General features: G+C 36.1%; 1 protein-coding gene across 2 annotated transcripts in view; it reads right to left on the bottom strand.

The window, feature by feature from the left end:
• Positions 1-13930, bottom strand: part of MYOF (myoferlin) — a 71331-nt gene that overhangs the window by 18579 nt on the left and 38822 nt on the right. For both annotated transcript variants that reach the window (XM_074830938.1, XM_074830939.1), the window contains 10 exons: positions 12864-13056; positions 11665-11820; positions 10516-10647; positions 8976-9139; positions 7094-7208; positions 6868-6973; positions 4746-4888; positions 4272-4445; positions 3044-3155; positions 1542-1619 (listed from right to left, as the gene is read on the bottom strand). In XM_074830938.1, coding sequence (XP_074687039.1) covers positions 1542-1619; positions 3044-3155; positions 4272-4445; positions 4746-4888; positions 6868-6973; positions 7094-7208; positions 8976-9139; positions 10516-10647; positions 11665-11820; positions 12864-13056 — 1373 coding nt within the window. The remainder of the gene's footprint in view (positions 1-1541; positions 1620-3043; positions 3156-4271; positions 4446-4745; positions 4889-6867; positions 6974-7093; positions 7209-8975; positions 9140-10515; positions 10648-11664; positions 11821-12863; positions 13057-13930) is intronic.

Here is a 13930-nt window from a genome sequence, read left to right as displayed (position 1 = left end):
AAAACATCTTGCAAATCAGAAAAAGAACCTGAAAACTAAAATGAAATACTGGCTATACCAGTTTCCTCTTAAATATTGTCTGTAGAAGCTTTTTTTTCATTGTCTCCATTGATATATAACTGTACAGTCTCATAAATAATACAAAGAAATAATTCTAGTTCCGACTAGTTGCCAGACAACAAATTCTCCCAGGCTATATTGCTCAGATCAAGCTTTGGTTTCAAACATGCTTATTTATAGCAAGCTCTTCTTGTGAAACAGCTGAATGATTAAAGTGGTCTAGGCCCAGTGTTTGGCAGGTCTTTAAATCATCAGGAGCTCTGTAGAAGGTATCTGATGATGGTCATTAACATTTCCTCTACAAATTGCAATTACTAAGGACTAGAGGCTATTTTAAAGGTTATCTTTAGGTCAATTCAACAGCTTCTGGCTAGATACCTGATCAGTTTTACAAAATTTGGCTAACTCTTCAAACTAGTTTTTAGAGGAAAATAAAACGTAGATGTGCTAGTTTATGTGTGACTGCATCTGAGGTCCCTATCTTGAATTCTACATATGCAAATTAGAGGCATGTATTATTGTTTCTTCTTATTGCTTTTAAGTGCTGCATATTGAAGTAAGACCAAATACACACAGGCAGCTGTACAAAACCCCCCTCATTTCAGAAAACAGCACTAAAATATCTATAGCTCTATATCTTCTGTAACACATTAACAAGTGCATTACACTTAATTATTAATTAAAACAAGGAGAAAAGGATGCAAATGGAGGTTGACGGGGAAAGAAAATTCTAAGCTGCTCATTTTATCTTTATCTTTGGTTGAACTTATTTAAAGGAAGTGTAAATTCATATTCCTACAGAATTTAATTTCAATTTGCTCTTTGACTTCCTGGTGGAATTTTAGTTCTAATCAGCAAAAATTAAATACTTGATAACCTAAGTATTGAATTAGCCTGACTACAAAGATGCCAAATGGATACAACGCTGTTGGAATATGTAAGAGCTGGAAATAAAAGGGCAACAGGTACACTTGTATAAACAAACAAAAGCCATGCTTAGTAAGGCACAGTGCAGTTTTCTACAAGTTCATCTCAGTAATGAATGAATACAAAATCCTGAACACTGAGAGGCAGCTGGTGACATAACAGCCATCCAACTTTCTTCATCCTTGCTTTTGTGCAAGCTTTCTGCAGGACAGCTTAGGAACTGTATGTGGGCTTTGGTTAGAAGGAGAAGCTAAGGCATAGGGAAGGGATTGGTCATGGGAAATTCAGACCTTATTTGAATTCCCACTCCCTCACTGAGAATTCACTGGCAGCAGCAGGTGTTGCACATTCAAAGCACTTCCATTTTGACAGCTTCTGGGGCAGTATTAACCAAATCTGGATCATATGTAATGAAGCTGAGACTTTATGGTATAGTTTCAGTAGCTGGGACCTATGCACAGACCTTAAGGATTTAAGATATTCTACAGCTAAATCAAGTTACTAGTTCATTGCAGAAGTAGGTTTTCTGCACCATTAGCATGATTTTTCCATACCTGAAAAACTGTCTTTGTCTAAAGCCATGAGGTTTCTTGCCTGGTAGACATAACAGCGAAGGTGGTAAGTATATACTCCTGTATCAAATAAATAAAAAAGAAGTCAACTGCATTATACAGGCTTCTTTTCTGTAATGAAGATACTTCAAGTTTATAAAAATTCTTTACACATTTTAATTCAAGCACAAGCACTGTAGTAGGATTTCTGCTTTTATTTTCTGGTGACAAGTGTACTAATAGCAACAACCTAGCACCTGAGAACATTTGTTCCAACACAACTTAAAGCAGAAATTAAAAAAAAGAACTAACACTGTTTGGGCTTTTTTCACCATACGATCATCTAAAAATCCTTCTATTAAAAAATTCCTGTTTGAAATGGTGTGATAATCTAGTTCCTCTGAAAAGAATCAAGAACTGGGCATTCCTGTGCTTAATTTAAGTATTCACTACAGCACTTCCAGGGACCTAGGAGCTTCACATTTTTAGCTATTAGCTCTAGAAAATTATTGCAATTGCAACTCTGTCTCTTTTGGCTAAAAGATTTAAAAAAAAAATCACCGCGGGCAAGGTGGAATAGCTTAAAAGGAAGATGTGAAAGCAGCCCAAACCCAGGACAGCATGTGGCTAAGTTACTACAGCTTTTCTTTAAAAGGTATCAGCTCTGACCCTTTTAGCCCTTGGAAAAATCTGAGCCATTCATAGCCTCAATGAGCTGAAACCTCTGAACTCTGGCAGGAAAAGGTGCCATTTTCCTCCTATAGTGGTCATTATTTAAAAGAAACCACAATAATCTTCCTCAGCTTCTGAAAGACAAGATTTAAGATTTAGGCACCCATTCCAAGCAGGGAGATCAAGTGCTGTTGAGTCCAAATAAAGACAAGTGTTCCAGTCAGAGATCCTCAAAAAGGATATTGAGTCTCAGGAGTGGATGGGATTGGCCTCTATTCCTATTAACTAACACTGGTGGCTCCCATCTCAGTGTCCCTGCTTTTGTGAATCTCATTACAGTGATTCCAAGGCATTTAAAGCCAATCCAGGTTGGCAAAGTTACAGTTTTGTTCACTTTGCCAACTCAACTACATGGTCTTACTGCTTCTTCCGGGTCAGGAATTTCTTTGACCCTGCACTGAGCTGGTTAAGTGAGCTAAAACAGCAAAAAATTAACTGTACATACATCTTCTCTGCTGGCTTAGCTCCCTGCATTGTTATGGAGGGACCCTAATGCTAAAAATGTATCATTTAAGACAGTGCTGCAATAGTTAGCTTTAGAATTCCTGTCTCATACAGGTTTTAAAATGTCTGCATGACAGTGGACTGAAATATCAAAATGACTAACTGTAATTTTTCTTTTACTAGCCTAAATAGGGCCCAATCAAGGATCAGACAGTAACTATAACAGAAGGCATATAAACCTAGATGTAAACCACAAAGAATTACAATTCTGTTTGAGACCAGGGAGAAACAGACATGATTTATACGAAAGGAATTGTTAAAGAACCTACTGTCAAAGTAGCAGGAAACAAGCGGTGTATTGGCACCAAACACCTTTGTAGCTGACTCCTTGGTTTTATCTGAACTCTTCCCTTCTCCATCATCAACACTAGTGTCTGCTCCCTGAAGTTATATATAGAAAAAAAAGTTACTGCATGTTTACAAACCTGATAAAAGTGGACTGTGTGTGGGAATATACAGATTTCAGTCTCTCTTCCAGGACAAGGAGAAATTTACTTTCCTGAGTAAATGTGTTCTAAAAGATGTTTACTCATGTCCAAAGGTCATTTCTTGTTGCCATTGAAGCTGTGCAGAAATCAGATCCAGTCATTTCATCTTAATTTTCAGAATGTCTTATTTCTGGAGATACACTAGCTACCCATCAGCTCCTACTGAAGGAGAGGTTGCAGGTCTTCTGCACTGTGCTGAGAACTGCAGAGAATTGCTCTAAGGCTTTGTCCTAGCAATAGCCCAGGAAGTATAGTCAGAAAAGAAATTGAAACACAAATTTTTAAACTCTGTAGAACCAAATTAAGTGGAGGAAGAAAATGCTGACAATGAATCATGGGTCGACATTTGGTGCCAGAAAGAGAAACAAACCAAGAAAGAGGTGCAAATTTTTGTCAATGCTATACCATCAGACTCAGATTCATTATTTCAGAAAAACAAAGTAGCCTCACATTATTTGCTCCAATTTGTATTTTGGTAGGTAGAGCTTATCTATGAAGCTGTGTTAACCTGAAAACTTGAGAAATAATTAAGTTCTGATGATCTATTTCTGATGTATGACATTCTGTCTTCTCCAGCACTTTGCTATCCTTTCTTGTGTTTGATTGTTTGAGCATGTAAACGTTAATCAGCGGCAGCTATTTCAGTGTCTGTTGTTTCTTGTGCTGATGTTAATACATTTAAATTATGTGCATGAAAAGCTTGAGCTATCTTTTCACTTACAGAAGGCTCATGTAGTAATTTGGCCTTTTGCTCTAAACCTCACATAATGTAATAATAAAAATAATTTGAAAAATGAAGTAATAAGCATGTTATGCAAGAGTCTCTACTCCGACTTCAGTGGTCCCTTTCAGACTTTAAACAATTTAAACAATATAAACTGAATTAGTTCCTCAGTTATATATCAGTTTAACAATTCAGGGACTAAAATAGCTGGTATACTTAATTGTTTATTTACTGTAAATTAACAGATTGAACTTTCAAATACTTTTGTGATACTCCATCCCTTACCAAAGCACCTTCAAGTTTAAAGATAGCTGCTGCACCATGTGTCTCTGAGGGAGCCATTTTTCGTCTCCATCGTCTTCGACGGAAAGTATCAGAACTGCGTTGTTTCCAGTGAAATTTCCAGCCAATCAAGGAAGCATATTCCCATCCTTCTTGATCTTCATATGATGACATTCCCTGGAAGACATAAATCCTTGTTATCCACGGTATTGTACAAATGTAATGAAAAAAACTGGCACGTGCTCTGGCACACATTATAATCCCCTCATAAACCAAAGCTGGAAATATCAATTTACAAAAAGACAAAGAGGAGGAATATAATTAAAACATACAACGTTATTCTAGATTTTTTTGTTCAGTATTAAATTTTTTCTTTATTCAGGAAATGAGTAATCCCATGCAGATTTAAAAAAAAAAAAAAAGAAACTCAGACTGTTACACTGTGCAAGTCTCTGACTGCGTCTCTCTTCTGCTTACCCTTCCTGCTGTTACTGCTTGAGCTGGATCTCTCTTACGTTTCCGCACCAGTCTTCGTTGTCGATGTGTATGGTACATTTTCTCTGCAGCAACCCATGACTTTGGTTTAGAGTCTGGAGGAATAGTAATCCCATATTCCCATCCTGAAACAGAATTGATTATTTGGTATATTTCCAGAAAGACAAGCAAGATACAAAGAAGAAAAGCATGGGAAATAGTTATTGTACCTTCAGAGGATCAAGCTTTAGTCACACAAGGCTATTTGATATTGCAAATCCTAAATGGCCAATAGCTAGAGGGCAACTGATGACCTTTTATGATGATGCTATAATATATATGACAGTAAAAATCTCAACATTAAAACATATACAATACATTTTAAGTTCTTTTCTTTGCGTTCTTGTTTTTTCAAATGTTAGGTGTATTGATTTTCATACTTCACTGCAGGGAAAACTCATCCTCAATTTTAAATAAGAGTGGAATGTCCTGTGTACTCTTGCAATTCCAGCAGCTTGGCTTTTAAAGGAACACCAACTATTTGAACTTTGATCATAAAGCTGTAAGAACTGGTAAACCTGTTACTGTATTTTGGCTCTACATATTATAATTCAGTTTTCAGGTATCTATGACTCAGATTTTTATTTAGATTGATCTCTTATTAAAAAATTACTGCAGACTCCTACGAGAGATTCCAGTTAAGACAGATATCAGTACTCTTTAAGATAAAATCTTTTTTCTACTTATTTAGCTATTTATTTTGGTTATATTTAAAAGTAATAACTATTTGAGAATTTTCACCTGTTTTGTAACAACTTAAAATTCATGATAGTTTTGCAAAATTCAGGGCTTTCCAGAAACTTCTACAACCTTCCCTTTTGCTTTTATTATTCATTTTGTTTTCGAACCATCAAATCAATGTCCTATAAATACTTTGCTGTGAGAGATTGACTGCTTTTTCCTATTGCTGTAGAATCCAAATTATGGTCTTATGAGGTTGTTTATATCACAACTTTCTACGCTGGTAACAGTGTAATTTAATGTAAGTAACAAGCAACTCCAGGAAAAATGGTGGCTCTATGCATTTAGGATTTTCTAACCTGATCAGATTAGTAGTACATCTAATCTGACAAACTCTGTCTAGCAGTATCAGATTCTTCACAGAAAGACTTTGAAGTCTTTTTCGTTTCAGAATTGCCTAATAATCAGTTGCATACTGTTAAGATTTCATCCTGATCAGTCTTGCATGGCTCCCTTCTCACACAAATTCAGTGCAGTTATTGCACTCTGACAATGTAGGAATCTGTCACACACTTGTGTGGGGTGTGACCAACATAAAAAGGTTCCTGACTTCCTTTGGTCCCCAGACCTCCTGATTCACCTCTTAGCATTGCTTGGTGACTTGTGCCCTGGCTAAAGGCTCCCAGTTAAATTACCAGGTAGATCCAAACCTGGCTTTGCCACATATTTGTGGTGCAATTAGAGAGGCTTCATGTCTCAACTTAAGCTTCTGACTTCTCTAAAAAAAGCAATTACTGCTACTAATCCACATCTTACAGGCCCAATCCTAACCACTGGACTGCATTAACACTGGACTTGGGAAAAATGTTTTGGAAACTTACTTCAAACAAGGATGGGTTCGATTTCCAAGCACACTGTTTATACATACAGTTTTCCCAACTGGAACCTCTCATGTTAGTAGATTGTTGTTTGTATTAGCCTTCTTTTTTTTTAATTTGTCAAAGCTTTTGGCTCAAAATTGTCATCTGCTGCTGCAGTTGAGACCAATGTACAGCTTCTCAGAATATGTGATTTTCTCTCTAGTAGGCACTTATAAATGCATTTATTACATATACTGTTCAAAATACCGGTCCCTTTTGATCCAAGAAAGGCTCAATGAGAACAGTGAGTTTGATGGAACAGTGATTAAAATGGAAATGGAGAAAGATGCAGACAACGAACCCTTTCTTAATGTCACCTTACCTGATTCATTAAGCAACTGTTATCCAAGTATTTCCTTGACATTTTTCCACAGGGCAACCACTATCATGCTCAGGACATTGCTACAATCGTGACATATGTCCTCCTTCAGTATAGACTATGACAGATAAACAGTAATTCTTACCGTGCTCATCCACTGCTCGATTTAAATCGGATTTCCAAGCATCATCTTCCCACATCCATCCAAGAGGACATGTGAACTCACGTGGTGGTGGAGCTTTTTGTCCATTCTTTTATATGTAGGGAAAACATAACAGTTCTGTGCATTAATAGATTAAATACACTGTGTAGCAAATCCTAGAACTTCTTCTCTTAAACCTTTACTTTTCCAGTGAAAAAATATGTCTCACCACATCTGTGTAACTCTCTTCAGCTGCTTTCCATTCCCCTCCAGGATAGCGACTCTCATTTTCATATACTTCATCAGTAAACTCAGTATGACCAGCATCAGCTTCAGTCAACAAACTGCAAGTCCAAAGCAAGTATAATACTAAACCAGAGAACATCTAGAAACAGTGCACAGCATGTGCACATGTGCTGGAATTCTGGATTGTCCATCTTTGTGAAGTTCTATTTATTAGTACAGTTTTTACAGTTACATTTCCTTAGAATGTCTTCCTAAAACTGAAGCAACTCCAGTAGTAGTAAGCAATAGGAGGAACATTACTCATAAGAATGAGTGACTATCAGGAGTGTTTTAACTGCTGTTAAGGATCTGCTTTCAACACTTCCTCTTGGAAAAAGAAAAAACATATATTTAAATGTAGGAAAACCTGGACTGCACATCACAGTTATATGCATCTCTAATTTTTATGTATCTACCTATGCACTAAAATTTGGCAATGTACTTAATTTTGTTCTCCTTTATGCAGTTGACAAGGCAAGCAATCAGGTGGCTAATATTTTTCTAACTTGCAAGTGAAAGAAATAAGAGAACATTAAATCAGACAAAATAGCCTTGGTTTCCACTTGTACTTAACTGATTCAGTTCTAAAGCTCTAAAGTATGTTCTAAAATGCCATCTGCTGGTCAAATAAAACCATGCAGATAAAACCATCCAATAAAAGCAGATGCAGGGCATAAACACACTTATGCATTTTAACAGCAGGGTTTTTTTCCATTATTTGAGAAAATATCTCCACGTCTGTTATCGCTTTTCTTCATGTCAGATTATTCATTGAAGTAAAAACTATTCATTGAATATGAAAATATATCCATCTATTCAGACGTATAAACTGGTATGATTTTAAAATGGATCAAATAATAGCACATATTTTTCCCACAGTTTTTCTATAACAACAGTCCTGTACTTTTTTTACCATCAGAACATGAGAATTTAAAATGGGCTGAACCTTTTCTTTTAAGAAAAAAGAAAATAATCTCTTACTCATGCTGGCTTTTGTTTATGAAACAGATAATTTACCCAGTCTGGTTTTAAGTGTGGCAACACAAATATCTGAACTGACACAACTCAGGAGCTGAAAACCTCTGACAGAGCAAGACTGAACCTCTTAGAGCCGGAAGAGGATTGAAAGCTCATGAATTCGGTCTGCCAGGGGAGGAAGTGTCATATGGTAGCACAACCTTAGGCTCTGAAAACAACCCCTGCCTTGAGTCAGTTTGAGAAATAACCTGTGATTGTTGTTTAACAAGGGCAATGGAACTTCTCAAAATTTAGTGAAATAAACACAAAAACCATCCACTATATGTGAAAGACCATGCAAATGCTGTAATGGTTTTGATACAACATGTACTGCAGATTTACACAGGATGTTAGGGTTAAGTTTCTGTCTATGGCAGATCTAGCTATCTAAGGCTCTTGTCTGAAACCATCACAGCAGGATGTGAGAAACTCACATAGACCCAAGTGATCCTCACAGTAGCTTTCTAGGAAAGGAAAACTATTATTATCCCTTTTTTAAAGATTGGGCACTGAGACGCAGAAAATACAGGCAATACGCCCATCATCACGTGGGAACTTCTAAACCATAAGCTGGTTCCTAGAAAATGGATGCATTCTTTCTGTTGTATGTTTTATTTTACTTTTTTAAAAAGGTAATGTTAATTTTAGTGTTATTAACTAGCTTTGACTATTGGCTGGCTTTTGCTGTCCTGGAAAGTTCAGCTTAATATCTCTTTCTCAGCCAAGAAAAGAGAGGAGCTTTTACACTCTGAGATTAAACTCCTTTATTCGTGCCTGCATAAAATTAAAAAAAAAATAAAAAATCTAACCTTCTTTCGGGGTCAACCATCCATTCTCCTTCCCACTCCCAGCCCTTTGGGGGCAGAAAATACTCTCTTTTCAGTTTCATTTTTCCTGTGACGTCAGAAAATTTGTGGCGACCAACAAGTCCTGAGGTACCCCACTTTCCAAAAAGAAGAGCCTGATTTTCATACTGTTTGAGAAGAAAATAAAAATCAGTACCTTAAAAATAATAAAAAGCTTTTAGGAGGAAAAAAAATGATGTATTTATGTAACTGTTACAACCAAAACATTCTACAATATGTTTATATGTCTTCTTTCTCTGAAATTAAGTACTCCCTTCCCACATTACTCTGCAATGTCATCATCAATTTCTTTCTTTCATTTTCTTCTGTGCTGCCTGGTAAACAATGATTCCACGGCTAAACTAAACTGTCTTCTCAATTTAATGTCTCTCTCCAACTACAGTCAAACTTCCTTCAAATTAAAACTTTGTTAAATAAAATACCATTACATCATTCAAACAACTTTCTTCTGTTCCCTAAATGCATGATCCTCTCATTCTTTTACATCTCAAATCTTCTTCTATTTATAATCGCTTCTTTCGTAATATGTAAAACTGAATTACAGTCTTATCATGGAAGCTACCGGGGTGTGATTCTGATGTCAGCCCAGTTTATATAGTATATTTCCCTTTATGCTAATGGGATTATTTGTAGTTTATGATAGTCTTGAGTCTTCTTGCTCTTATTCCTGTAAAATTGTTGGATTGCTGTATGAAGAGCAAAAAATGAGATATTCAATAGCGTCTTAAAGGGCTTTGAACATCCATTAACTATTTTAAGTGACTTACTACAGCACTACTAAATATTTAAGCATAGATGCAATGGTGAAACAAGCTTCTTTAAAAATGTCTTGTTTCATTAGCTATTGTACTGATATTGGATTATATGCACCATTAGGTGATGGAGCATATAAAAGACATCTGCCGCTTACCCTTATCATTCAAAATCTCTATTATATGCTGTGAGACTATTTCAAGCTTTTTTATTTCAAATTTGTTAACTCTTACCATTGAAATGTTATCATATTATAGCCTTTTGTCAGACAAATCTACTGGCTTCGACCAGTTTTTCTTGTAACAGTAAATTTTCTACTGCTATAAAAGAACCATTATTAAGCAAAACCACTTGTATCCAAGTATCATTTGTAGAAGTGAAGAAGCAATTAAAATGAAAGGGTTATTCACATGCCAAAACATAATGGTCTAGATCCCAATCTTAATTACACTGATAAAAATCTAAAATAGATGTCTTTGAAATCACTGGAGTTAACCAGATTTTTACTTGATTAACCAGCTCAGAATCTGGTCTGCTGAAGTTCATCTGGTAGGCAGAATGGACTTGATCATTAATTGCCTTGAGCGGCTCTACTTGTTTCAGTATAATAAATAGTACTCTCCCTTTCTGCCCCACATGCAAAAAAAAAAAAAAATTCAAGAGAGCTCCAATATCATTGAATTCCTAATACTCACGTCCAAGTTTAAAGTAAGAAAACAATGACGCTTACCATTTCTGCAAAAACACTGAACATTCCCTCTGCAAAGCTATTAAACTTCTTTTCAACTGCACTGAGCCCAAGCCAAATGTTAATTCGCAACTCCACAGGCATTTTGACATCTTTCGTCTTGTCCTGTGGGTACTGGCACATGAACAAAAAAAGTTACACTTTGTTAGCTTATGCAGGTATTGTAGCTTTTAAAATATATACAATAATATAGAGAGATGAGTAATAATACATGATTTATTTATCGCTTCCTGTACTGCATTTCCTTAAAAGCCGGTAATAAATAGTTCAGGAAGGAACATTCTTTAAATGGTACCTGCCTAGGGCATGTAAAAACCAAACACAGTAACAGCAGTATCATTCCTATTCCTGTATATTCTCACCCAAGTTTTATACAGCAATGAGTTTTTTATTATGAGGATAACTTAAAACTTCAATGTTGATGTTAGTGTTTCTTGTCAGGTGACTGGAAATGCAGAGGTTAGTCAGAATGGTTCACTAAATATAGAAGCAATGCATCTTATCATGCATGATAAGGGGCTTGCATAAAAACATGAAGATACAAGCTTATCTGCATTGAAGCATTAATCGGTATAACTACTAGTACATTGACAAACTCTGTAAATGCTACTGTTCTACAGTCAGATTGCCTTTTTTTTGGTTAAGTTTATTCCAATTAAAGACAACATAAACTTAAATGGATAAAGGAATTCCTATTCAAGAGTAAGACTCAATGCAGAGAGACATACTAGGGAACTTCAGGGTGTAGACATGCTCTGTATTACTTGCAGGAAACCATCCAAAACTTTGAATAGGTTTTTGGAACTTCTCTGACTAATTCCCTCTGAAAGTCTCTACATCCAACCCCAAAACACCAACCCCAGTAACACTTTAAAAGTCCTATCACGATTCTGAGCTCTTTCTGAAAAGCCTCTGAGTTAAGGGCTGATGCTCGTTTTAACTGGCTTATGATGAACTAACTTTACATTACAACTTCTGTGATATTTTGAAGAAGCTACATGCAGTTGGCTTTTGACTGTCCTGAGTTTTGACACCTCATTGTTCACAGTTTGCATGTTCCATGCTCATGTCAGAAGGCATCACAGTTTAGGGAGTTAATTATTTTTTAAGGGGGCAGGGGAGGGAAAGTACCTTTAAGAAGATTGTTTGGGTCTTTCCACAATATTTACCAGATGATTCGGGGCTCGTTGTGGAATACAACACTTGGTGTGCAGGAACCCGAGCATAAGCCAGTCTTTTCTCCCCTCGGATCATCCATATGATTACATCAGGCATACTGTTTTGTGGCTGTGGATTATTCGTGGGGAAAAGAAAGTTAAGAGTGGTAATTAACTATGTTAAACTACTGTAATGCTTCGACAACAGAAACATAAATTAGGATTTATGTCAAAGGATTTATCACTTAGAACCAATAATTAACATGAATTTGTGATAAATAGAGGAAATTGTTTTCTTTGCAAGTAATGCAATATATAGTTCTGAAACAATAATTTAAAATACCATTGAGATTGTTGGGAAGCAAGTAAGTTTTATTAAAAAGACCAATTCCTGTATCTTTTGCAAATTTTTCTAGAAATGTTTTGTGTATCAATTCCTTTATGGTGACCCTAGTGACTGATCCTAAATGCTAATGCTTTGGATTGACCTGCTACGTATTTAAGTGCTTATAATGCTTCCATGTTAAGGGTAGATCATCATAAGACTTTTAGCAGAAGACAGAAACAGCCTACTATGTTTTTGCAGTTTCATGCACACCTTTGTATGCTAGCTGCAAGTCTGCCAAATTAAGTGCTCTTTTTTAAAAAAATCACTAACTTTCCAAAGCAGAGGTGACAAAGAAAAAATAAAACATCTCTACAATGTTGTGAAAACAAATTACAAGATAACCAAGATGAAGACATAAGATGTTGCTGAAAATTTAAAAACCACAGAAACAAACAGATTTAACTCTGTTAGAAGTTGATTACTGTGGCTAACAAGCTGCAGAAGTACAACCTATATCCTGTAGTCCCAGAACCAGCAATGTGACTTGCAATTCTGCAAGAAATGAAAGGACATAATACTGTCACTTTAAACAGAATAGAGTCTATTCAATAAATCACAGAGTGGTTACTTCCCAACACATGTTCTCAGTGAAGACAGCTAACATACTAGAACATTATATTTAAGTAAATCCTAATTACAGAGGGGAACATGTTTACTTGCGCAGCATCTAAAATTACGATTCTAAGGAGAGTGGATATTGCTCGATCAGCAGTGAACATTACACCAGTTTGTGTTAGACAGCTATTTCTAAACTAACTGAACCACTGGTATTGTGTAGTACTAACCTCTTCACTCAGTTGCAGTAGTTTATCCAACCAATCCTCAATTTCTGTCAGAGTGGCTTTCACATCAGTAGCTTCGTTTCTCATCCTTGCTGCTGCTTCTCCAATCTGCTTGAGAGACTTGAGGCGCAGTTTTTCTATCTGAGTGTCAAGGACTGTAATATTAGATTTGCCTTCTATGAGGGGAAATGGTTTACTGAAAAGAGAATATTTATTATGGTTAATAATCTAAGTGGATTTTACTTAGCCATACACTAAATACAAACATGCATATAGGTGGCAACAGATTGAGTGCTATTATTTCCTGTGATTGAAACCCACCGAAATAGTACTACAGCATCTTTTTCTGCAGAAATTTTCACCTGACAAAGTGTTTATAGTAAGCAAGGAAAATTCTGTGCTTACAGCACCAATGTGGAATAGCTCGAGGTGTATGCTTTAATGTAATTGCTGCTAACCAAACCAAGCAAAATCCATTTCCCTATATATTCAAATTAGAAAATTATTGTCTCAGAATGTACATCTCAAAGATGAAATCAGTGCCTTCACATCAAGATTAGGTTCCTTTCCTTCACTGGAAACTGTAATTTCTCAGAAACTCAAGATACAAGTGCAGCTTGTGTCTATGGAGTTATCTAACCCTCTGTTAAGAAAACGTCAAAGAACCCTAAAAGAAATCCGTGACATAGAACTTCTGAGTCACCAGAGGGCAGAATAACTATTCAATGGAACCAAGAAATCCTATAGCATCACAGTAGAGCCCAGGAAAAACAAGCTTTTTTGATTTGGTGGAGGTTTGAGGAAAAGGCAGCTTTTCAAAGACCAATGAATATATCCCTTTAACAGAGTTCATTAAGAGGTCTTTAATATGATACTTAAAAAAAAAATTCCAAACAGACTGCCAAGTTTGAAAAGACTGACTCTTCTCTGACTTATTTTTAATGACAAGCCATGCATTTCTAAGGGCTTTGATCCTGCAAAACCTTGATAGTGACTATTGTGCCTTCCACTATAGTTCTACTAATCTGAATGCAAGTGCTGCCTGCCCTGGGTGCAAGTACTTACACATG

Source organism: Strix aluco, chromosome 7, assembly GCF_031877795.1.
Source record: "Strix aluco isolate bStrAlu1 chromosome 7, bStrAlu1.hap1, whole genome shotgun sequence".
Taxonomy (NCBI): domain Eukaryota; kingdom Metazoa; phylum Chordata; class Aves; order Strigiformes; family Strigidae; genus Strix; species Strix aluco.
The sequence above is the reverse complement of the archived record's forward strand: the minus strand, read 5'-3'. Positions and strand labels throughout refer to the sequence as shown.